This window comes from Meriones unguiculatus, chromosome 17 (genome assembly GCF_030254825.1).
Source record: "Meriones unguiculatus strain TT.TT164.6M chromosome 17, Bangor_MerUng_6.1, whole genome shotgun sequence".
Lineage (NCBI taxonomy): Eukaryota > Metazoa > Chordata > Mammalia > Rodentia > Muridae > Meriones > Meriones unguiculatus.
Genome location: NC_083364.1, coordinates 40092817 through 40119649, shown reverse-complemented (window position 1 = coordinate 40119649; position 26833 = coordinate 40092817). Strand labels below are relative to the sequence as shown.

Genomic DNA, 26833 nt, shown 5'->3' with positions numbered 1-26833 from the left:
GGTAGTTCCAGATGGGATAAGGAAGCAGGCTGAGCAAGCCATAGGGAGCAAGCCAGCACGCCTCCCGGCTTCTGCTCCAGCTCCTGCCTCTAGGTTCATGCTCCGAGTTCCTGCCCTGACTTCTCTCAGTGGTAGACTGTGACCTGAGAGCTGTAGGCTGAAATAAACCCTTTCCTTCACAAGCTGCCTCTGGCCGTGTACTTTATCACACCAACAGAAACCTTGACTAAGGCTACAGGCTTGTCTGTTTTGAACTGGGGCTAAGTTACAGCCAAATGAAAAGGCCTATCTCCAGACCTCCAAGGCACAAGATTTGGGCAGTGACGAGAGGACCACATCCTCATGGCCATGTTAGAGGGGTCTTCTGGGTGTACCGGAGAGAGGGACAGAAGGTCAGGGCCAGGGAGGCCTGTGTTTAAAATCACCACTTAGCCCAGTACAAAGCTGAGCTGTAGTCTCACTTTATTTTTAGTCTTAGGACTAAACAGAAGGGCAGTTCCAATTTGTCTCTGATGGGAAAAGAAAAATGAGCAAAACCGTAACCAGGCAGATCAGGCAGCCTAGCGAGAGATTCCCTCTAAGCTAGCACATGGGGAATCCCGTCAATCGAGAGGGAAGAGAGCGGAGCTGGAGTGCTGTTGATGGAGGCAGGGTTGAAAGATGATTCCATGAGCTACCCCAGGGATGAGTGGACACAGAGCAAAGGCTGGTTCAACCCAAAGCTCTTGACGAAGCAGGAAGGGGGGGACTGCCAGAACCTCAGGCTTCCCTTGTTCTTATCAGGTCCTTGCAGCGGAACTGTGGAGTGGGTAGAGGGAGGCAGTGCAGCAGAAGACAATGGGCTCCAGTCCCTAGAGGAGCTTGACATAGTTTGCAGGAAAGAGTCCAAAGTGGCCATGGCAACGGCCCCGCCACCAGCCTTCATCCACCATCTCAATGTCAGTGATGATATCGTCTGGGTCAAAGGAAAGCTCATCGCTTCCCTCTGGGGAGGAAGTTGAGGAGACATTAGGATGGTCCCACAGGAACCCCTCTATGCCTCCCTGTGTCCACTCTAAGCCTCAGGGAAAGAAACAAGCCTGGTCTCCTGGGCCCTTTCTTGACCCGCAGAATCCACCCCTTTTCCTACGTATCAGGGGCCACCAGGTGTTCCAGGCCCTTCAGGTGGCTTCGAACTTACCTCCTTGGTAATCATACAGGGCTATAGCAGAGGCACCCAAATCAGCAGCCCCAGCTGACGATCCTGAATAATGAGAAATATAAACATCAACACGGAGAAGGGAAACAGATCCTGTTGGGCGGAGGGGAGAGTCCTCCTCCTTCTCTGCTGTCCCCAAACTGACCAGATTTGGGAGGAGCTTTCCCCTCCCCATTCGCCCCACTCACCAGCCTGGTAGGACAGAGAAGGGGTGTCCAGGGGCTCCAGGACATCCTCGTAGTCTCCCTCTGCTTCTTCATCCTGCTGATCTAACTCTCCAACATCCTCATAGTCATTCTCGGGTTCAGGTTCAGGTTCAGGCTCAGGCTCAGGCTCAGCTTCATATATAGGCTCTTCCACCACCTGGAGGCCTTCTGGAGTCCTAGGGGGCAGCGCTGGGGGCTCTTCGTTGTCCTTAGGAGAGACGTGTGGACCAGGGGGATTCAATGATGGCTTCACGAGGTTGCTAACACCCTCACCAGCAACCTCTCCCCTGCCGTTTGGAAGCCTTTCTTCAGGAGTAGTCTGTTCTTTATTCCCCAGCCTCCTAAAATGCTCACCCCCTCACATCAACTCCCCAGAAATGACAGGAGGGGAAATCAAGGTGTGAGAGGAGGGTTGTGGAAAGCAAGGCAGAGGCTGTGGAAAACCAGGAGAACATAAAAGCGAAAGCACACTATTGGGCTACCACAGCCAGGAGAACCGGCTGTCCAGGCCTGCCCAGGACTGGGGAGTTTCCGGAATGCGGGACTTCCAGTGCTAAAACCAGAGCAGGCAAACAGCCCTCCTTCTTAAGACGTGAGAAGATGAGTCAGGACAGAGAAGCTCTGGGGCTTACCTCCAGGGGAATCTGTGGTGGACTCTGCCTCACAGGCAAAGAGGGTACAGTGTGGTCTCTTCTGCTCCTCACAGGCTCAGGTTCTGGTGGTGGGCGAGTCTCTGCTGGAGGCCAGACCTGAAGAACAAGGCATCTCTGCACCGACCACACCCACCTGCCATGTTCTTTCTTATACTTACCAAGAACCGCCCTCCCATCCTGCTGGTCCAGTACAATACAACCCCCAAGATAGGGTCCACACTGGAGGTGTTGGTGGCTTCATCTTTCGTTGGTACAACAATGACTACCTGTTGCAGCTGGTGACCTGTCGTCTTAGATTTTAATAGAGACCCTAACAGATAAAGTCTATAATCTTGGTGGCTTTGGTTTTGATTTTTGTTTTCTTTCCTTTTCTTGACTTTTGGCTACATGAGGCCAAGTGCACATACAATGGGTTCTGCTCAATGAGGAGGATGCCTGCCTTATTTATTTATTTATTTACTCATTTATTTATCTATGCCTATCACTTGGGACCCTGAGATGCCTGTCTGGGAAAGAGACCCTGGACTCTCACTAGCCAGGCACTCACCTCTGAGGAGATCTTCTTAGGCAACGGGGCTGGCAATACAGGCTCTTCCACAGGTGCCGGTGGCTGCTGAGCTTCTCGGCTCATCTTGACCACAGCCTTTCGCTCCTGCTGCTGCCTGGCCATCTGCTGCGCCTTCTCTTCTTCCTCTCGTTTCCTCTTCTCCTCAGCCATGGACTCAAATTTTGCTTTCAGCCCACGAGCACCACTGGAAGCTACACACAGATGGAGAAAAATTAAGGGTGTCCTGGATCGTGAATAGAGAGGGGGTGACAGTACTTGTAAAAAGGAGAGAACTTGGTTAAATATGCAGGAGGAGAGAGGATGAGAAGGAGACCAAGGAGGGGAAGGTGCAGAGGTAGTGAGAGAGAAACAAGGCTTGGAGATCCTACAGCACTGAAGCCCACAGTCCATATGACAAAAGACCATTTGTCCTCTCAAAATTAAGAGTTCCCGAACAGGCATTTTTCTCTGTCCATATTTTTTAAACCCATGTGCCTCTACCCACCACCATCCTATTCCCCATCCCAAGGGCCTACTCTCTCTGTCTTTCCCAGTAACTCCTTACTCTTCCTTCTGTGTGTCTCTGCCCCTAGTTTCTTCCCTAAGGCCACGCCCCTCACCACCCATTGGTCTGAATTTTATAAGAGACAGAATCTGGAACTATGCGAGTAGGGATCTCAATTTCCTTGGCTGATCTCAGTAGTCAAGGGTGTACAAGGGATAGTCCGGAGGAGAGAAAGCCAGCAAAGAAAGAGGCTGGAGGCGACAGAGATGGGAACGGCGAAGACTCACCAGCTTCTACAGGAGTTGTCTTCTTATAAGCTGTGGTCGGGGCCTCCATCTCATTGAAGCCAACAGCACTCTGCAGGCAGAAGAACAGTGTTTATAGTGTGAGCTAGCAAGAGGGTACTGACCCACAAGGCAGTGCTCGGGGGTGGGGCCACCCTGGGGGGCATCCATAGCCACGTAGTAAGCAATGGTTGGACTGGGTTCTCCAATATTGTCTGGTAGACGACAGAAGGGTAAAAGAACTCCATTGGTGGGCTCGGCTCTCCCTTTGAAAGACCAATGGACTTACAAGCTCATGTTTTTCAGCCCAGTTACCTAAAAGGAAGCAAGGCCCATGCTTATGTGGGAAAAGGAGCTGGTGAACACACAGGACAGTGATATTATGGAGCAGGGAGAGACTTAAGATATGATTAAGAAATTACTGAAATGTCGTCACATCCAATTTCCCTAGTGTCTATCTTTCCTCTCTGTCTCTCTGACACCCTCTGCTCTTCTCAGTTAAACCTCAGGGTGCGGAACTCATGCTCCTTAGGTGTTAGAACCCAGCATGCCAGGCTCAGGACCCAGCTCCAAGAGTTCCATTTTCCTTCTGCTTCTCTCTTCTCTTGCCAGCCTCTGTACATCCCTGTTACCACAGAGACACTCTTGAGACCGTGGTGTTCTGCATTTACCTTATCCACTCGGTCTTTCTGGATTCCATACTGGCCACCAAATCCCTTGGCATAATCTGTGGGAAAGAGAAATTTGAGAGTGAAAACAGGAGATGAGAATTCTGGGAACAGGGAGGTACAGGAGCAGCGGGGATTATGAGACAAGAGTATGGAAGGTGTCAGAGAAAGGGGGAAGAAATGCCAGAGGTCAGAGAGAGACATGGATGATGGAAAGAAAAGAAAAAGGGTTGGGGTGTGGGGGAGATTGGGAGAGAAGGAAGAAAGAGGTGACTACCAGGGTAAAACACAAGGAAATAAATAGGAAAACTAGGTGAGCCCTCCAGCCATTCCTGCTGTGTCCCTGGAAAGAGCTCTGTCCCTCCCTGAGGCTGGCCTGTGAGACTCAGGTCAAGCTACCTCCTGCCCATCACCCAGCCTGGCTCCACTCCTTCCTCAGTCCCCTTTCTTCCTTGCCCCTTCTCTGCCCTGCTTCCAATCCTGCTGTCTATTCCACACATGGTGACGCCCCTCACACCCCTCCTCTCCTCATCTGCCTCTGTATTCTGGGACCCTAGACCAGCTTTCAGAAAGGAAGGAAAGTGAAGGCTCTCTGCTACCCAGTGACCTCCCTCCTCCCAACCTGACTTACCTGTCTGAGACTCGTGCTTCTCCGTCTCTCCCTTGTAGTCATAGCCTAGAGCTGCTTTGTCCCGTTTATCCTTCTCTACTCCATAGCGGCCACCAAAGCCACGAGAGTAATCTGCAATACACAGGGAAGGCCCAGAGGCCAGCCTCAGCCCACTGGAAGAGGTTAGAGAGAGACTTCTGAAGGAACGAGTGCAGAGTGACAGGGAAGGGCAGGGAAGGGCTCGGGCCTCAGAGACAGGTGAGCTACTTTAACATGCACAGCACCCTGACTTCCAACCCAAGATGAGAGGACCGCCTCCATGTCTTCCCTTCTTCAAGGAAAGGCTACGCACGGAGAATGTGAGAGGCAGACATATCAGCCCTGTGTTGCTTCTCCACTGCCCATCTCTCAGAAAACAGCCAAATCTCAGCCAAATCTAGTAATTTTGTAAGTAGTGAAGCTCGGAAAGAAGGAAGAGGGAGAAGAGAAGGAAGAGATGGAACTGGAACAAGAAGAGGAGGAAGGGGTGGAGGAAGAGGGTAGGGGAGGAGGATATGATACTGGCTCCAGAAAGAAATATAAGAGTCAGAGCTATGCAAATGTGAGGGTGACTGTGAACAGACAGTGGCAGAAAGCCCAAGTGCTTTAAAGTCAAAATGTAATGAGCAGGGATTAGGTCCTGGGATCTGTGGTTCTAAAGTCTATACAAGAGTGGGAGGGAAAGGGCATGGAAGCTGAAAAGGAGTTCTGCCCAGTCCTGTAAAAATACCTAGGAAAATCCTGCTCACTTGTATAGAGAATGTCAAGGGGTCTTGTAATGTGTTCAGTATTTGACACAGGGAAATTTTACCAGTAGCATTTGGAACTCCAGTCCTATATATCCAATCGTGGATAATAAGGTTTGTTTTGTTTTTCAATTACAGGATTCGGAAGTCTAAGCTAAGAAATTAACTTAAATACTGACCTTAGCAAATACATACATGGTGGGTTCTGGGAGATGGGTCAGTAGAGTGCCATGCAAATATGAGGCCCCGAGTTCCGGTCCCCAGCACCCAGAAGCTGGGTGTGCTAGTGTATGGCTGTGATTCTGAAGCTGGAGAGGCTAAGACAAGATGTCCTGGGCTTGTTGACCTGCTGCTGGTCTTGTCAACTCTGTGATCTCCAGGGTTAAGGAAAGACCCTATCAGCACTGACACACATGAGCACATACATGCCTGTGCATTCACACACAGGTGCAAGCACAAGCAAAGAAACTATATTCATGGAAAGATTAGCAAATGGGAGGCAGCATGAATACACAAAGTAGACGGCAAGAAAGAATGCATTCTAAAAGTCAAGAGGGACACAGCAAGGAAGAGCCAGCATCCATCAAGAATAAGGAGACACTATAATTTATTGGGCTATCTAGACAAAAATGGGACAACTTCTTAAAAATCAGAATATTTTATAACCAACCTAAGAAAACACAGAAAGATTCAATAGATCTACATCTAGTGAACGCAATAAAAGCAAAAACAAACTTAAAAAATGGTCCAAAGTAATAGTCCATTACGATGAACACCTGTTGTACTTGATCAGAAGCAGAGGAAATTTTTCTGTACTCAACTTGGGTCACAAGAAACTCCCAAGAAGAAAGAAATCCCCTTTATCATTGAAATATGTTCACAAACAAAATTAAAAACCATCAAGGAAATAAATAACCACGAAGAAACACAAACTAACCCAACAGACAAATTTGTGTACCTAAAAACTATAATAACATAAACTATGAGACTTTAGAGCAGTAGTTTTCAATGTCCCTAATGCTGCGACCCTTTAATACAGTTCCTCAGGTTGTAGTGAATCTAACCATAAAATTATTTTCATTGCTACTTCATAACTGTAAATTTGCTACTGTTGTGAATTGTAGTGTAAACATCGGTACTTTCTGATCTTCTTAGGGGACTGCTGTGAAAGGGTCTTTGGGTCCCCGCCCGTAGGTTTCGAACACTGCTAAAGCAAGTATATTTCAAGTTAGTTCCTTAAAGGGGGCAGGAGCCATAATGACAAGACACGGGAAGAAGAAGGCAGTGTTGCAACAGAACCAAAGGGAACCTCCAGGGAGGAAAAGATCTTAAAAGTAAAAGTTTAATTAGATGTTTAAAATATAATTAACTCAATGGCTGGCTCTTCGGCCCCTCCTCCCCCAAGGGAGGACCAGCCTTGCTAGGGCACAGAAGAGGACATTGCAGCCAGTCCTGAAGATAGCTGATAAGCTAGGGTCAGATGGAAAGGGAGGAGGTCTTCCTTTATCAGTGGACTTGGAAAGGGGCAGGGAGGAGATGAGGGGGGGATGGTGGGATTGGGAGGGAATGAGGGTGCGGGATACAGCTGGGATACAGAGTAAATAACCTGTGATTAATATAAAAAATAAAAATTATTATAAAAAATATAATTAACTAGAGTTAAGAGTTAGGGAACTCCGTAAGGATCCAAGAGAATTACCCAGAATCCAGCATGGGGAAATAAAGACATAAGAAACAGAGAAGAAAGAAATTGAGGAACACTGAGAAGGGAATTAAAGGTCTAACAAACACCCTGTAGGAGTTCCAGAAGAATGAGAGAGAAAGCTGTAGAGGAAGAGGAAAACCTAGCAACCTTCAGAAAGGAGGCCACGACTGAAGAGAAGCAGAGAGTCTCAGATGATAATAAAAACAACTAGAATCAAGTATCAGAAACAAACAAATAAACAGAACTCACCTTCTTTTAATACTGCCCACTTTTTTTACTACTGATGTTCAACCCAGGGCCTCATCCGTGCCAGGCAAATGCTCAGTGACCCACTCCTCCCCCCACCCTTTTAACTTTGAGGGAGAGTTTCCTTAACGTCTATGCTGGCCTTGAACCCACTATGTAGCCCAGTCTGGCCTTGAACTTGTAATTTTCTTGCCTCAGTCCTCTAAGCAGCCAAGATCAAAGACCAGTGCCACCAGGCCTGGCTTAACTTTTATTTTTAATAAAAAAAAATCTATTACCTATAAAAATTAACAATTGGACTGACATGAGAGAGACCCCAAACAATGAAATAATGTTTTCAAAGTAATGAAGGGAAAAACCATGATGGAAAACACGTAGTCCAAGGACTGGGCCAGGGGCAGGGATTCTTTCATAGGCTTACTACAAGAATGATCAGGAGACACATTTCCCCAAGAGGGAAACAGAAACAGCATAAACTGTGAGATGTGACGAATAGCTAAGAAGTTGGCCACCGATACTCAGTTTAAGCGTTCATCAGTATATATAATAAATTTATGATATATGATATATATAAGGATTATATATATATAATCTCCCCATATATATAGGTTTTGTTGTTGTTGTTGTTTTGTTGAGACTGGGTCTCCCTATGCAGCCCTGACTGTCCTGGGACTGGTTATGTAGACCAGGCTGGCCTTGAAATCACAAAGATCCACCTCTCTCTCCCTCCTCAAGTCCTAGGCATAAAGACATGTGCCACCATGCCCAGCACTGTTTTATTTTATCATGTTTGAAACTAAGATATAAACACTGTACTGGACAACAATAATACAGATGGTAGAAAGAGTATAACTAAAATACTGTTTCTATATTATTCACAAAGATGGTGGTTATTTTAAAAATTTTGGTCAAACGTTTGTGTTAAGTTTTAAAAATAACAAATTCCAGAACAAAGGAGAATACTGTACCTTCGACCCTTCAACCAGGAAAAGAAAGGGTTAGACAGACTTGATCAAGCTCCGGGAATGAATTGAGAGAGAAGCCAGCCCCCAACCGGAACTGAAAAGTGTCCGGAACAGTGTGGCGCTAGAAGCAGGGAGGTGTGAGCAGGGAAGCTGGCTAGCCAGGGGCCCAGGTGCTTGCCTTTCTGAGATGCGTGCTTCTCCACTTCTCCCTTGTAGTCAAAGCCCACTGCTGACTGCAGAGAAGGGAAAGAGAAACCGTTAGTCATTGCTCTTTGCTTCCTCCCTCTTGACTTAGCCTTACCTTCAGTCCCAGAGGCAGCGTTAGGGACCCGGGGCTAGGTTTGGAGGTTTGAAGTAGAAACAGTGTCACAGAGCAGTCGGCGTGGGCTCTGGACATTAGACCTTCTAGATCCAACCCCACGTTTCCTGTCTGTAGGTGTTTAGCTTTGGGGGAATTCCTTAACGTCACTGAGTACTGGTCTCTAAAATAATGTTAGATGTGTCTTACCCTCCACAATCTCTCTGTCTGAAATACTACAACAGCTAAGCAGAGCAAGGTATCTACAGTATCTGCTCTGAGCTACTCAAAGAAGGGGCACTTTTTTCCTAAGTAAGCCACACACAGAGGCTAAAAGAAGGCAATGGGTAGAAAAGGCTTTGTAAACTGAAAGCTTGTGTGCACCTGGGCTAGTCATCAGCGTGGCCTCACAGGGATGGAAGACACAGGTTTGGTGGGATGGGAGCTATGAGTCTCTAAGTAAGGGTCAGTTTTTGTCTTAAGAACTAACTAGTTTCTCAGCCTGCCTCCGTCTCCACTTTCCTCTCCCTCCTCTTTCTCTGTCTCCCCTATGTCTGAGGCTGTCCTCAGATTCCCTCCATAGGCAAGGATGATTTTGAACTTGAGGGAAGACCGAAGATAGCTTAGATGAGTGGACAGCTACGGAGAGGGGTCCTGGATGAGGCCAGGCTAATCCCTGAGTGCTTCCACGTTAGATCCAAAACAGTTTATTCTAGGACTCTTGCCCAGAAGAAAGCCTCTTATTGCTGTTTTTGGTTTGTTTGTTCTCTCTCTCTCTCTCTCTCTCTCTCTCTCTCTCTCTCTCTCTCTCTCGCAGGCTACTGGTCTAACTCCTAGCTGGCAGGCCAACTTCGTCCTCACCCTACTTGTGGGCCATAGATAACCCACCAGGTAGGTTTAGCTGGGAGACCAACTCCTCCCCCTTCCCACTACACTGCAGACTACTGACCATGAGGCCCTTCTTCTCTGCAATTGCCAAGGCCCCCACGAGCATCTTGCTCAGTCAGATCCTTGCTGTCATTTAAAATGACACAATCACTAACTGCATCCTGCCTAGACCAGCACAAGAAGAAGCAAGCTTTGTTCCACACACTGTTAAGAAGTGTATACAGCAAGACCCCTGCGGAGCAGGCGCTGTTCCCTCTCCAGACACACGCCATTATGCAGGGGGCTCTGGCTCTGTGTGTCACATGCTAGTCCTGCTGCAATGCCTCTTAACACGTGTGGACAAAGTGTACACTTCTCATCCTGTGATTCTTTACTCGGTGGACAAATAGCTCTCCTTCTCCGATTCTTGATTTCCAGGACGCATTGGGTTGCTTAGGTGATGCAATTTGTGCTTGTAAAATGCCAGCTCACAGCAAGGAATTGGACGGAGACAATCAGGAGGAGCCAAGACATTGCAGGAAATTCTCTCTTCTTTCTAGAACCATCTGTGCGCCACATGACATTATTGTCTCTAGACATGTTTTCTCTGCTTTCTCTTTCTTTTACAGCATGCTTTGAACTTCCTTGGTTTTGTTTGGGTGTATTTTCCCCAACAGTGGAAACAATTACCGTTCTATCACTTAGCTGACTTAACTGCTTGGATTTAGGCCTACCTAATGAGCAACTGCTGCGGATCATCATCCTCATCATCATTATCCTCATTATCATCATCCTCCTCATCCTCCTCATCATCATCCTTCTCCTCCTCCTCCTCCTTATCATCATCATTTCTTACCCAGGTGTAAAGAGCCTCCACCTCATTCCTCTCTCATTCCACATCTTATTTATCTCCCTGCCCCTTTCCTTCTTCCTAATCGTCTCCCTTCCTGTCCTATGTCATTTCCCCTTTCAGAAGAGACTCCAATCTGTACCATGAAAGAGAATTCGAAGTTGATATCATAAGGCAGAATTTAAAGCATCAGAAAGCCGCCACCCTTGCTCCTCCCACTGCACCACCCTGTCCTCCATTAGTAGTGTGCTTTCTCTTTAAAATTCCTCTTGGGCACAAAAGAGTCTCTATCAACACTCCAGCTTCACAGATTACTGTTCAGTCCTTCACCTTCTCAAAGCACCGTGGTCCTAATTAGTTGACTGGTTTATTTGCTTAGGTAGGAGATTCTCTCTTCTCTCTGCTAATGGCCTGAGGAACCCCAGACCTGCCAAATTAAATGGATAATTTGATGTTCAGCACGCAGCCCTCAGCAGTAGCTGTCCGAGCTCAGTGCCAGCACCAGATACCGCTGGCCCACTCTCCTGTCTTTCACCTGAGAAGCACGAACCTACACTTAGGGCTGGGGTTTGGTAAGGTCCACATAATTTAAGGAGCGTGGTAGAGGGAGAACGCTGCCACCTACCTTGTCTGCCCGGTCCCTCTCAACTCCGTATTTGCCCCCGAAGCCTCTGGCAGCATCAGTCTGAGATGAGTGTTTCTCCACGTCAGCAACATACTCGTGGCCCACAGCACTCTAAGGAAAATCAGGGATGGAGTGAACAACAGAGCAGAAACAGACCTCAAGAAACAGATGGCGATGGCAAATGAATGTTGGGATTCAAGAAATTCCATTCTGTGTCAGATCCATTGCCTCTGACAGTGGTTTCCGAGGAGCCTATGATGGGGGATAATGTTGCTAAAGAGCCATTGCTCAGAAACCTCCAGGAATGTACTGGCAGGCAGAAAATAGAGAAGAGACAGCCAGAGATGAAGGGAGAGGAGAGCTCCAATGGGGGAACTGCAGAGCAAAACGCATGAGCAAAGCCTGGGCACACCAAAAGACACTGACTAGATACTGTGACCAATATCTTCACTCCATCAACCCGGTATCTTTGTCCAACTTTACTTGTGTGGACAATCAAAGTTCAGAAGTGAATTCTGAACTTTCCAGTGTGTACACAGAAGATCACTAAAGAGCCAAGGAGAGGTTCTGTAGGCAAGAATCCTTGCTCTGCCAACATGAAGACCTCAGATCAGATCTCCAGCACCCACAAAATAAGCCAGGCATGGCTACTTGTACCTAGAACCCCAGCATGGGAGGGTGGAGACAGGTGGATTCTGGGAGCTCCCTTCCCCAAACCAGCCTAGCTGAAATGATGAGCTTCGCATTCAGTGGGAGATCTGTCTCAAGGCACTAAGGTAGAGAGCTGGAGAAGATGACATTTGACATCCTGCTGTGCCCACCACACACCTATGCACACATTCATGCACCATACATAATACATGCATACACACACGATCACATAATGCAGTAAAGTGGCGGTTCTCAGCTTTACTAATGCTGCATCCCTTTAATACAGTTCCTCATGGACTGTATTGTGGTGACCCCAACCATAAAATTATTTCATTGCTACTTCATAGCTGTAATTTTGTCACCATTATGAATCATAACGTTGATATCTGATTGTAGGATATCTGATATGCAAACCCCAAAGGGTTATAAGAGAAGGTGCAGTATAGGGAGAATACACAGCCTTTAAAGGCAACTAACCATCACAAGGGGTCACAGTATACCAGGAGCTGAAACAGGCCAGCTGCTCCAATGTCCTGACTTTCTGTTCTATATCTTGTGTATTGAGATCAGGGAGAAAAAATTATATATATATATATACACACATATACATATATGTGTGTGTGTGTGTGTGTGTGTGTGTGTGTGTGTGTGTATACATATTAATGTTAGGCCCAGCATGAGCCTAATTTCCATAAGGGATGAAGAGAACTCAGGAGACCGGGTCTCATCGATACAAAATCGCAAGAGGTTTATTTTAACTTTGTGCAATGGGGTCACCCATGCCGGTCAGCAAACACATACACACACACACACACACACACACACACACACACACGTATATATACACACATATATATGTATATATGCATATATCACACACACACATAGAACATAAACATTCTGCATTAAGCCAAAATGGACACGATGTTTGGAACAAGTTTTAAACCAAAGCACCAACAAGTGAGCCAATTTGGTTTTTTCATTATTTTTCCTCCTTTTTAACTCACCTTGTCCATCCGGTCTCTTTCCACTCCAAACCGACCTCCATAGCCATGGGATGCTTTAGGCCCTGACTCCAACTCTTTCTTCTTGAGAATGTCATGCTCCTCCGACACTTTGTTCCTCAGCTGGTGGATGCTGCAAGTAACCGTATACCTGAGACTCGCCTCCATCAGAGAGGTCAACAGACCCAGGAAATGGAAATCTTCTGTAGTGAAGCTCTGAGTCCCCCCAAAAATATCAGTGACAGGCTTAGAGTAAGGGGCTGGTTCAACCAACATAGCCTGATTTAAACACTCTAGAAGCCAGGACCCTATGGTCTGTCCTATTTCTCACTGACATAACCTTGTGATCTTTAGATCCATTTTCATGTTCGTCTGTATCACAGGTCAAATGAAACCTATATACTAACAACTGAGGAGTTGTTGCTTTCTCTCCAAAGAGACCTGCCTTTGACCACCTGGGTGGTCTGTCTCAAGAAGCATAAAGATATGCAAATACCTTTAAATATATACATTCCTGGTCCAAAAGCCTGCCCCCTGATAATTCTAAATATGGAAAAGCTTAATGTTTAATGATTGAAAGATTACAGATAATAGTAAAAACAACCAATCAGTATGTTTTACAGGTGTTTTCCTGTAAGCAGAAAACACCTCAGAAAACGGAAACGCTACATTTCAATAACAGAATGGGGGTCCTTCAAACTGATGCTTATGAAAATGGAGCTTGGGGTAAATTTATTTATTCATTAGTATTTGGATGTTTTTTTCAAGCGTTAACATTCTCCAACCTGAGCCCGATAAGTTGGGGAAATAACAAATCGAAACGAAGCCACAAAATCCACTCATCATCTGCTAGAACAGCTTAAAGTTCCCCATCATTCAGATTGGGGTTCTGCCTCTGAGAGCAAACGACACTGACAGGGACAAAGGCTCTCAGTCCTCTTGCTTGCTTTATGCTCGCTTCCATCTCTACTCCCGTGGAGGCTGCAGCACCAAATAGGGTAGAGAGCCACAATCTATTGAGCCTGAAGATATGCGTTGACAGCTCAGAGGCCGTACCAACAAGTGATTAAGCAAGGATTCGCAAATTTGGAAACGCAGAAGGACCCCTGGCACCACACAGAAATATCTGGATGAGAGAGCTCTACATTTTAGAGACCCGACTTTCTGCAGTAAGCGAAGGTAGTTACTGTCCCTGGGACTCCACCAGCTCAGGCCCAGCAGAAGCTGGTCTCAGGCACAACATCCACTTCACAGTAGAGACGTTGTCCTTTCATGGAAGATTAGACCCATCTGCTGGTCTAGTGGGATAATCTCACCGGAGGCTTTTAGAAAGCCTTTCGGCTTTAGCCACGGTTAATTTTAGAGAGCTGGCGATGAATCAGATGAAATCCATCCCAGTGCTGGAGGCACCCTGTGTCCCCATGCCTCACCTGACCCGTCTGGCAGCAGTGAAAGCAGAGATCCAAGAGCTTGTGAATGGCTGTCTGAGGTCCCCAACTGAAGTATTCAAGTGAGAAAGGAAGGGTTGGGGAGAGACAACTGAGAAAATATGCAAATCCACCTACTGAATGGCAGGCTAGTCAGAGGACTGTGCCAATCCACGACAGTATCTGAATGAAAATGTTGTGGACCAAAAGAAATTACAAAATATTACGTTTATTTGTTTGGTTTTATTTTTGAGAATCCAGGATAGCTCCTACCTCCCTGTGTAGCCAAGGTTGACCTTGAACTCCCGATCTTCCCACATCTCTCCAAGGACTAAGATCCCAGGCATCTGTAGCCACACCCAACAGAAAATCCAACTTTTTATAAATTTCTTTAACCATATAGCTGAATAAATCCTGAGTAGTTCTTAATACACAATAATTTTATTTGATAAATATCAATTAAACAACTTTGAGTGTGAAGCATTTAGAGGCTCCGAGGACACAAAAGATCTCAAGTATGGGGACAGTGGACAAAGGGAAGTGACACAGGGAAGCAACATATTACATTCAGAGTGACAAGGATTCTATTTACAGAGCAAGACAACCTAGCAAAATCCAGGACTTCAAATGTGAAATAGAAGAAAGGACAGCACTTTTGGGTTTTAGTGGAAACAGCCCAGTTGAGGAATGGATGCAGAAATTGTGGTACATCTACACAATGGAATATTACTCAGCAATAAAAAAACAGGGAAATCATGAAATTTGCAGGTAAATGGTGGGATCTGGAAAAGATCATCCTGAGTGAGCTATCCCAGAAGCAGAAAGATGCACACGGTATACACTCACTCATATAGACATATAATATAGGATAAACCTACTAAAATCGGTACACCTAAAGAAACTAATCAAGAGGGAGGACTCTTGCTAAAATGCTCAATTCCTATCCAGAAAGGCAAAGAGGATGGACATCAGAAGGAGAAAAGAGGGAACAAGTCAGGAGCCTGACACAGAGGACCTCTGAAAGGCTCTGACGTGCAGATTATCAATGCAGATGCTGAGACTTATGGGCAACCTTTGGGCAGAGTGCAGGGAATCTTAGGAAAGAAGTGGGAAACAGTAAGATCAGGAGAGGACAGGAACTCCACAAGGAGAGCAACAGAACCAAAAACTCTGAGCACAGGGGACTTTCCTGAGACTGATACTCCAACCAAGGACTATGCATAGAGATAACCTAAAACCCCTGCACAGATGTAGCCCATGGCAGTTTAATATCCAAGTGGGTTCCATTGTAATAGGAACAGGGACTGTCTCTGACATGAACTGATTGGCTTGCTCTTTAATTACCTCCCCCTGAGGGGGAAGCAGCATTACCAGACCACAGAAGAAGACACTGCAGCCACTCCTGATGAGACCTAATTGACTAGGATCAGAAGGAAGTAAAAGAAGACCTCCCCTATCAGTGGACTTGGGGAGGGGCATGCATGCAGAGGGTGAAGGAAGGGAGGGGTTGGGAGGGGAGGAGGGAAAGAACCACAAGGGGGATACAAAGTGAATAAAGTGTAATTAATAAAGAAAAAAATAAATAAATCCTTTTAAAAAGTAAAATAATAATAACAATAAAGGCATAAGCTAAGCAGTTATGACTATAAAGTCTTTATTCACAAACAATATGATCACATTTGGAAAAGCCAAAATAATCTACAAAGAAGCTACCAGAACTATTAAGTATGTGGGGCACAGTTACAGGATACACAGTCACTGTACCAAAGTTGATTGCATTTCTATCTACCAGCCGCAGACATTTGAAAACTTAGAGGTTAAAAGGAAGTTATACTCATGACATAACACGACAGGAAACATTTTAAGATAAATATAACAAAATATGAATAAGACTTGAACCCTAACAATACTTGTGAAAAACACTCAAAGACGATCTAATAAGTAAAAGAATGCCTCAGGCTCACAGAATGGAAAACTCAATTTTCCCCCTAAGCGACCTACATCTCCAGTGGAACCCCACTCAAATCAAAATCTCAGCAGACGTTTTCTTTTCCGGGAGCTGATTCTAAATGTATGACATCATAAAACCCTGGGACAGTAAAGAAAACGTCCTGAAGGAGTACATGTTGGGAGCCTGTCTGGGTCCAATGACTTAGCACCCAACTGCAGCCGCCACTGCCTTGTGGTGTGCGCTGCCAGGGCAACCACATTGCCTCATGAGGCGGAACAGAGTCCAGAAGCCAACCACACAGAAGGTCAAAGAAACCTGCTGAGTGACGGGGAAAAGGACAGAGTTTGGATTGTGCTTGGCAACTGGATATCCGTAAAGAAGATGAGCCTTAGCCTCAGCCTCATGTGCACATAAATATTAAAAGATACATGTTTAAACTGGGTCAAATGTTAGAGATGATCTTCACGACTTTGAGGTAAATTTTTTCCTTAGATATTAAAAAACCCCACTAGTGATAAAAAAAATCTTTTTATATAAATTAGAATTATGAAATAATACTACTAGAAAATTAAAAGAGCAATCACTACTCTTGGATAAGATATTTATAAAATACACAATCTTACAAAAGTTCCGTTTCTAAAATACACAGAGAACTCAGTAAAAGGACATTCTAAAGGTGAGGAAATATTTGCACACATGTTTTAGAAAGAAGATAGACGAAGAGCCATGGTTGGCAAATGAAAAATGCTTAATAATATTTACTTACCCAAGAAATACAAATTAACATCACCACATATGCACAGAGTGGCTAAAATTCAAACTACTGACGATAACAAGTGTTGGCAAGGATACGGAGCAAGTGAAACCCTTACATTTCTGGCAGAAATCAACTATAGTAAATTCCTTTTGGAAAAAAAAAAACAGATTGGCAGTTTCTCAGAAGGTAAACACACACTGACTATATGAATAAGCAATTAGATTTTTAAGTATACCTTGGGAAAAATAAAAATATGTCAACAGAGAGTCATGCTCATGGCATGTTTTTAATAGACTTAGATGTTTAGCAATACAGCAATAAAGAAATGTAATGTACTACACAATGCATGCTATTTGACAAAGGCAAGAAACCAATACAGACAACATTCTAGCTAGAACATTTTAAAACATGCTCAGAAAACCAATTCAAGAGAGTACAATATTTGTTATTCATTTCCTGAAACTCTAGAGAGACCAAACTAACCACCCTACATTGATAAAAATAATAATAATAATAACTCAGCATTTCTGTGTGGACTGGGCAGGAGGCACTGGCTATAGAGACACGGAGGACTTTTAGTGGTAACTGAAATCTTCTGTGTTCTCGCTCACTGTGCTGGTGGTTCCTTGTGCTATTATCAAAATTCACTGAATTACATACATGATTACATACACTGATTTTTAAAATAGGAAATGAATGAATGGTAGCTTTTATGTACTCCTAAAGAGGTCCACGTGTATGAAGTTAGCATGGCATGTTGTTAGAGCTGAACTATAATATAGGTGGCTGCTTTAAACAAAACAGCAGCCTTAGGGAAAGGGGACAGTTGATCACGGGAGTTCACATTTCAAAAGGAGAGTTGCGGACATGGCAAACCATGTTTATTAGAAACAATATGACAGAATGGCTAAGTATGCAGCCAGATTCAAATTATTATTTGTCTATATCATGTCTATATCCTTAGACGAATTGTTAAAATCCAGAATGAACATCTTACTTTTCTATGCTATCAGAATGACATCATCCTCTGTGACAGGCATGACTGACTGCATGACAAGTCACAACTCAATAAATGTTGCCCTTTGTTCTCATGAAGAGCCATGGATCCTCACAATACCCCTGTGAGGTAAGGAGGGCCAGTGCTATAATCTCCAGTCACCTGGGGAAATAGAGGCAGAGTGGTGAAACTGTTCTCTTAAATGCCCTGGGTGCGGGCATGGCAGAAATGGCACCAGTCGCTGGACCTCCAAGGTTCTCTTTCAGCACACGCAGTACTGTGTTATTCTTCATTTCCACTTTGTGAGAAACGGCAGGACACAAATGTAGGCTAAGCCACTGAGACCGGCCCTTACAAGTACTTCAGTGAGACCTAACCTAAAGACCTCAGGGAGCATCAAAGGCCTTGTCTGCTATCGTGTTGCCCAGTACAGTCTGGGAGCTGACGTGTTTTGTTGTTGTTGTTGTTTTTTCACAATGAAATAAGGTAAAAATCAAGAGTATGATTTTAGAAACATGAGCAAAAGTTTTACATGGTGATCCCGTACCTGTTAACTATAAAACTAAAAAACAAAAACCAAACCAAACCAAACCAAAACAAAACAAAACTGTGCTTATGTCTTCAACCTCATTGTTTTTCAACCAGTTATGTTTTATTTTACAGAAGTATCAATCTGTAACAAATCTGATAACAGAAAAACACTTGTGCTTGCCAACAGAGAGTTTAGGAATCACTGCTCGGGGCTAGGAAGGACCCTTTACTAACCATGGGGAAAGATGGCGAGAAGGCATAGACAAACATGGAAAGGACAAAGGGTGATGGATAACAGTGAGCTCATTTCTATATACAACGGCTGAGAGATGTCAGAATCACTTAAGTTAGTCTCGGCATTAGAAAGCCATCCCCAGACTAAATTTATTCAGGGCTGACCTAGAGGCAGTGCAGTGGTGAGGGGGCAGGTGGCACGCCTACTAAGAACCACAGTCACTTCCCTTTCCTGTTTTGAGTCAGCTCAGTCTGGCAAGAGCTCTCCTCTCCAATTTCCCCTAAACTCCCAGCGTCTTGGTAATTTCCCCCTCACCAGGATGGGTACTTTAGTGGGCACCATGCAAAGAATATCACAGACTTTCTGTTGAAATGCCCCCGGAGGGCAATTTGATCTAGATGGGAAAGCTGAAGCTCAGAGGGGGATAAAAGATTTGTTCAAGGTCACCTAGCCCATTCCCAGCAGGGTCCAAGCTTTTGTACCTGGAAGGCTCTATCAAATAGGAATGGAGTAAGCTTTTGTGGCAATGTCGCCAACCTTTACTGTAGTGGATGTAGATCCGGTTGGGTTAACAGGAGGCCTGCAGAGTCATCACTGTACAGGAAGTCAAGGTGATGTGCACAGCAGTCTGCAACAAAGCCATTTGTGCAAATTCAACCATGTAGGAAGAAGGGAGGTATCTGCTGCTGCATACTCGTCAGGTTTGGGGGATGGAAATCTGACAAGCTATATTAACAGAGCATAGAAATAACATCAGCAGTGTGCTAAGAAGTACCAAGTGCCAGCAGACCCTCACGGATCCTATTTACTGAATTCCATCCTTCAGGGTAGCTGTCATGCTCCCCATGCATTAACAAAATGAGCTGCAAAGGCATTAGCTATGACTAAGTTTACACGGCTAGGAATGACAGAGCTGTGAACCCAATCAAAATCTCCCAAGCATTTCCCAAGGGCTCATGGCAGGATTTTAGAAGTTGTCCTCAAAATCTTCTACTCCTACATAACATGCAAGATGTAGGCACTGCGAGGGGAGAGCTCCTCAAAAGTGGTCCCTCATCTTGGCAGCTCCCAGAACACCAGAGCCCATGTCCTTCACTCAGGAAGGAAAAGAGCTTTGACCTTCTTGGAGCTGTGAGCTCTCAGGGGAGTGAGAAGCTTCTGGAAAGCTCCCTCTTCCTGTGCTTTTTCTTTGTCACTCTACATACTTTCCAGAATTGCTTGATTTGTTTGAGGCTAATATCCAGTTGGGACTGGAGAGATGGCTGAGGAGTTGACAGCACTGTCTGCCCTCGTAGAGGAGCTGGGTTTGATTTGCAGCCCCCACATGGCAGCTCTGTAACTCCATTGCCTGCAACTCCAGTTCCAGCAGCTCCAACAACCCTCTTCTGGCCTCCATGGGCAACAGAGCCACATGTATATAGACATACATACTGACAAAAGACCCACCCGTATAATAATGGCTAAAGAGAATACAAAGTAAATATTTAGTATAGCTATTTTAGTCCAACCATTGACCGTGTTCAGTAACATTCCAGATCTACACACATGTGCCAAGTTTCCTAAGTCTATGGCTACTGCAATATGGGCATTACTGACACTTTAAAATCTAGGGGGAAATGAGCCTAAAATATTGTTAGAGTGTGGGAGGAAGAAGAGGAGTTGGGAATCCAGCTGAAAAGTGTCTTAATCTTGCCAAACCTAGTACTATTGAGTCATTACTTTCCAACTTTCACTCTTACTAATGAAAATATTCATTGTGTTTACTTTGCTACTAAAACATGGCAGCCTAGTGCTACCCCAAACCAACAGTCCTCATTAGATGAGCCTGAATAGTCCATGGACCAGAGATGTGATTCTCTCAGTTGCCTCGTACAATAATCCACAGAAAATCCTAGATATGCCCATATTTACTTCTCTCTCTTTGAGACAGTCTCATGTGTTGTAGTGATGCAATATTCTAAAACTAACCCCTAAAGTCTAAGATATTAAATTTTGCTGGACCTCACAGCCAGTGTATTATTAACTTAACACTTAAGACTGCTAGCCTGTTAAACAGACCTTTAAGAGAACAATATAACAACCAAACTTCCTTGCCATGCCGTCAGTTCTTAGAACCTAAGCTGACACACAGCTGCAGTCTTGAGCTATGTCCTCTTCCACTCCCCTGTCCCAGACAAGGCATATGCATCATTTACTTAAAGCAGCAAATACAGAAGCTGAAAACAGTTTCCTAAAATCTAACACAAAAGTTGAAAGCAACCATTTATGGGTATAAACAATGTTATCTGCTATCTGAGTCAGCTGGAGCCAGTGACTTTATTCCTTGTAAAACTCTGTTAAGGATTTTTGTCACATATCCCTCATGCCTTCCCCTGTGTGATGCTCCCTATGCTGTTTAATAACAACAGAGCAGAGGCTTTTGTTAGGGAGGTACAGGCACCAACACACAGCAGTCACACACAAGGCAGACACACGAACAGACAGATTCGCAAGTCAGCCTTCAATCAGCTAATGGATTCAGACACAGACAGCAGACAGACCAACAGAGGACCGAAGACACAGAAAGCCTAAAGTAGAAAATTCAAATCCAGACTCCATCTTGGTTAGACAAGGGAAAGTGCTTTCATTTCTTTCCTTAATGGGACACTGGTACATTACCAGTAACTCAGAGTTAATCACTGTAATCACTGTAATCCATGCAATGTAACCCAGGCTAGCCTTGACATTGAACTTCTGATCTTGCTGTACCCCGTACTCTCCCCACAGCCACCTCCCTCCATCCTGCAGTGCTAGGATTAAAAGCATAAACTATCACATCTAGTTTATTTGGTGCTGGGAACAAACACAGGGCTTCATGCACACTAAGCAAAAATTAGCCTCTTGAGCTACACTGCCATATTGATTTCAAGAAAAATGATAAGTTGTGTCATTGACTTGAAGATTAAACATCATTTCTAAAATGGTTTTAGTCATCAGCTTTTCTGGATGTTATATTTCTTCATATCAATCTTAAGGTATGAGAGCTGATATTGGTCTCACTACATCATTTATAGAGGAGTTCTTTTCTTTGACATTTTACCGATGCCTTCCTTCTTTTGTTGAGACAGCATCCGTTATGTAGTCCTGGCTGGCCTGGAACTCACCATGTAGATCAGGCTGGCCTTGAAGTTACAGACAAGTCCTTGCCTCTGCCTGATGAGTGCTGGAATTAAAGGTGTGTGCAGCCATACCCAGCACTGAAGTCTTTCACCCATTGGCGATCACCCTATACTCTAAGCACATGTTCTAAACGTATATGAAGGGATAGATGAATGGCATGTGATAGATAATTGATAGATTATAGACAGATAGAAGAGATAGATAGGTGATAGATAGATAGATAGATAGATAGATAGATAGATAGATAGATAGATAGAGAATGAGAGAATTCAGTATTTGTGCCACTTCTCTGACTGCCTAATATCTGATTGAAGGAAGGGAGATAGTTGATATAACAGACTCCCCAGGGAAGTGATAATGCTGTTATATATAAAAGACAAATAATAATAAGACAGATGGTAAGATGAGAGAGATGAATTGAAAACACACGAAGACACAAAAACATACAGCGACAGATTCTAGCAAAAAAGAAATAAATACAAAGATTCAGACATGGCTGTTGCCTTTCTGCACACTCCCAGAAGCAGCAGGGTTTCCATCAGCTCTTCCCGGGAACACACTTCCCCCTCCCAGTCCTTCTGGTACCTACTTGATGTGCTCCGTGCGTCCGGAGCCCTCGATGGTCTTGGCTCCCCACCGCTGCTCCTTCTCAGAGATGTCATTCTACAAAAGACAGCAACACAACACCGTCAGCAGAAATGCGCTATGCTGCAAGGCCTCTCACCACACCGACACACACCCTCTCTGTCCCCTTCTCCAGGGTCTTTACTCTCACTCACAGCTGCATGTCTCCCATCCCAACCCCACAGGAAGGTTAAAATTGAGCTAGTGAGCTTTGGCATGTTGGTGCTTACTCTCAGTCATCCATCCTTTCCTCTTTCGGTTTCCCATGACATCTCAAATCACAGGCCAGAGGAATTCAAGGCTCAACTGATCATCAACTTCAAGACAGAATCACCTAGTCCTGCAATGTCACTCTAAAATGCCTCCATGCCCCTCCTCTTCTGTGCTTAACAAGAGCGAACATGCATTCCTACTAAGGAAAGCTAATGGTTCTGAAAGTCTGTCTCACCATGAAGGCTGTCTTAATCTCAGATAGAGCCCTTTCTTAGCCCCTTCAAAAGTCAGAGCGGCTGAGACACACCCTCCCCTGCATTGTCCAAGCGACTTCCCTACTCACCACAAAGTCAGGGTCTGTGTCCCAGTCATCACCCTGGGTCTCCACGGAAACAGACACATCATGGCCCACTACAGACTTCCACATCTGAGGGTGACAGTTGGTGGACATAATTAGGAAAAAAAAAAAAAAAGAATCAAGAGAAAGGATGACGTCAACTATATGAGCAATCGGATGTTGCTTACCATCCTTCCTCAGAAGAAAACGAGAGCTGGAGCAAAGCAGTTAGAAGCTCAATTAGAAGAGAAAGGGGTGGGATTTATTTAAGATAAGTCAGTATGGTCTGAGCACGCCCAAGTCGGCAGAGATCTCACTATAGATGCAGGCAACAGCAAACAACCTTCTGTCAAAGTGCTGGGATTGTTCACTATGTTGCTAGCTTGTAGGGGTGACCAGGGGTCATACAATGTTCAACCATAGGATTGTGGTGGCAGTTCACCCAGATTTCTCCATGGCCTGTCTAGCTTCAGGACATATGAGTCCCGGGTCCCTCCTGTCTATAATCAGCTTTAACTGACTTCCCACCCTTCTGAAGCACTGCCCCCCCCCCCAAGGCAGGTCACCAACTAAACAGCTGTGGGTCATCTGTAGACGCAAATGGTTTGAAATTCACTAGTTGATACACAGGGAAAACTTAAGGGAAACGAATCCTCAATTTTATCTTATTGATCAATTCTTATCTTCTAATAAGAAAACTGAGCCTTCTGCATGGTGGTGAGGGGAGGCAACAGGGGACAATGCCCATCTGCCCTGGTAGCCTTTGGGATTTCCTGGCCCAAAGACCCTGCCCATCCTGCCTTGTCAGATGGCTCCACCACTGGAGACCTGCCTGGTGCTCATTACTCTCTCCCAAAGGACACCCTCTTCAACCACTCGTCCCCACATCTCTGTCCATCTCGGCCCCAAGGCTCCACTTTCTATACCTGCCTGGAAACCTTCATCCCACATTTGCTAATAACCCCTAGAAGATCAGCCTCAGAGAAATCTGAAGTAGATGGGTTAAAGAGATGCCAAGGAGCAACTGGAGAAGTGGTGAGCTAACACAGCTGTCACTGTGAGCTACTAAGAACAACTCGGCCTTTTCCCGGGGTAATAGCTACTGATAGGAGAAGTAAAAGAGGACCTGAGACCCACATCCTAATAGCCTCTGTTTGACATGTCCTCGCTCTTAGGCTGTTCTGCAACAGAAGGAAACTAGAAAGGAGAAGTCAAATTTGCATGAGAAATAAGGGAACAGTGAGGTCTGATGGTCTCATCTTGTCCTTCTGTCCCCGCCCCCAGGTAGCCTCGGCCCAGTAGCCTCAGCCCATCTCTCCCATCAACTCTCACACTCATTTCTAAGAGTAAAATAACTTAATATGCTTGTACTGTTGGAGGCTGGACAAGAAACCTGGCGAAGGACAGTGACTGCCAGGCACCTCCGATGCCTGATGACAGGGCTGACTTGTGGCATCAATAGTCAAGAGATCCAGGGACACTCAGCAATAGGACAGTCCCTGTGGGGTACCCCCAGTCACAGACTAAGACTAAGCAATCCACCGATATTAACTTCCTCCGGCAAATCACTGATTTTTCTGCTCTTGTTCCCCAATGTTAAATAATGAAGCATTTAACACAGCTGCACTAAAGGCCCCTCTCTGGCACTCTGGGATGCCCACAAACATAGACACTTACCCCAGCTGAACAACCAATCACGTTTGGATTTGGCCCCTGAGAGCGCTTGGCTCAGCACTGGTGTTCATCTGTGGTTAATTCCCATCCCCTTACATTTCCCGTGTGTATTTTGTGTCCCTGTCAGACCAGACAAAGGCACACTTTGTCTTCGTCTTCCCTGGGTCTCTTTCAGCTTTAGTGCCCAGGGGCAGCCAGCCTTTTAGAATGGACCGTGTAGGTCATCAACAGAACCCAGGGCACACTTGGCCGGGCCCACGGTCCTAGACGGCCGATCAATCACATTCCTGAGCGAAGGTCATTTCCTTGTTCCCATCCTCAGACGTTCATTGTCAGCCCCCGCACACAGGCCTTATGACCATCAAGGGTTCAACGCTATTAGCCTCCCTCAACAAGGACTGAGTGCTAAGCAGACTTCTCACACACACTTCCCCCGAGCTCCCCAAGTATCCTGCAGCTCAGAGTACCCACCTTGACTGTGTGCTTGGGCTCTGGCTCTTCACTTCCGCACCCGGCGACCCCTCCAGCAAGCTACCACTTCAGGGCAAGAAACAGAGCAGCTGCTTCAGTTCCGTTTTCAGGTTTTCTGTCATTTCCTGCCACACTGTCCTCACAGCTACTTCCTGAAGTTTGAGTCAGTTCCTTACGCTTTGGGTACTTAAAAGGGTTAAGGGATTTTGTGTCTAGTATTTTGCAAAGTTTTTTTTTTTCCAGGTCACGGGAAAGTTATAAAAATGACCGTGGAGACTCATCCCAACCAGTTAAGACAGGTTCCAGAATGCTGTAGGACCACTCTGTGTCCTACCCAGGACAGCTGCACCTAAGTGAAAGAATTCAGGACAAGGCAGGTGGGTGTGGTAGCAAGCATCTGTGACCCCAGCACTCAGGTGTAGCCTGGGCTACAACACTGTTGTAGAGGCCTGGCCTGAGGCAGGAAGACAAAAATATAACATTCCGTATGAGCTGTAGCAATAAAAATTTTAAAAAAGCTTAGTGGGAAAATGATCTGTATGTGAATTTTGAAGGGCAAGCCTTAAAAACAGATTCTCCTCTTCATTATCTGCAGCACCTAAAGGGAGGCTCACGCATACACATCTCCTGATACTCAGGAGAAAGGCAAGGCGTGGAGGGACAAAATTCCCTAGCTTTTGGGAAGCTGTGTGGAGCCTGGGCTCACTGATAGAGATCTGACTCTGGACGGCATTCTCTGAGAAGCAGATGTGAACTCTGGCATACTCAACATTGGGAACATCTGTGGCCCTTCCCTTCCATCTTCAGGTCAGGCATGTTCAGGCGACTGTTGGGCCCATGGCATTAACCCTTTCTGGTGTGGAGGCCAGCTTTGGTCTGTTTTTACCAGCTCTTTTATCCCTTCTCCCTTCCACCCCAGTGTGGCTCCCCTGGCAGCCTGGGGCACCAACAGATAGTCAAGACAATGCAAATAAAGTCCCAAGGACCTTTGGCTGAAAAATAATCCTATCAAGAATTTGTTATTGAGTCTGACCCTGGCTCTCATCTTGGTCATCTGTGGAATTCTGACCTGATTGTCTTACAGATAATGAACCCCGAGAAGGGTCCCAGGACAACTGGTACATGACAGAAGAGAGCATCTCTGAAGTAACAGAACACTTCTAAGGTCACTTCCCAGTGGATGCTAGACCTGGGACATTTTATTTGTTCTGATAAAGCTATTTTAAAGTAGAGAAATAACGTAGAAAGGAGCAATCTTTTTGCTAACTTGGAATTCTAATCCAATGTCTAAATTACAAGTATTAGGATCATGTATTATCACACACCATACAGCAATGGAGCTCTCTGGAGAAACCACAGAACTTCAGCGATGACACCAAGAAAACTCATTTCCCCTTTACAAACATCCTATGTTCATCCCTGGAGGGGTGAAGTGTAACATACAGGAAAAGCAAGGCTTGAAACCAAATAGATCAGGTTCAATTAATCCTCTTCTACTGAGATAGTGGGCCAGCTTTTTCCAAGCAGCAACTTCATATAAAACATTCCCCTCCATGTCTTTCTGTCTTCCCCTTCTTTCCTAAGATTCCCTGCACTTTGCCCAAAGTTTGGCTGAGTCTCAAGCCTCTGCTTTGATACCCTGCAGGGTAGAGTCTTTTAAAGGCTCCCTGTGGTAGGGTCCTGTCCTGTTGCGTGTTTTCTCCCTCTTCTGATGTCCATCCCCTTTGCCTTTCTATATGAGGATTGATCATCTTACCCAGGATCCTCCTCCTTGTTTAGCTTCTTCAGGT

At 45.3% G+C, this 26833-nt stretch overlaps 1 protein-coding gene across 1 annotated transcript; it reads right to left on the bottom strand.

The window, feature by feature from the left end:
* Window positions 1–445: 445 nt before the first annotated feature.
* Window positions 446–25179, bottom strand: Hcls1 (hematopoietic cell-specific Lyn substrate 1). Its single transcript, XM_021661755.2, has 14 exons — window positions 25044–25179; window positions 22905–22988; window positions 22314–22387; window positions 12671–12800; window positions 11013–11123; window positions 8551–8605; window positions 4693–4803; window positions 4065–4120; window positions 3397–3466; window positions 2605–2816; window positions 2037–2153; window positions 1387–1612; window positions 1181–1243; window positions 446–985 (listed from the first exon to the last, which is right to left on the bottom strand). The coding sequence occupies exons 2-14, from the start codon at window positions 22986–22988 to the stop codon at window positions 852–854; spliced, it is 1443 nt and encodes a 480-aa protein (XP_021517430.1). The 5' UTR covers window positions 25044–25179; the 3' UTR covers window positions 446–851.
* Window positions 25180–26833: the final 1654 nt, after the last annotated feature.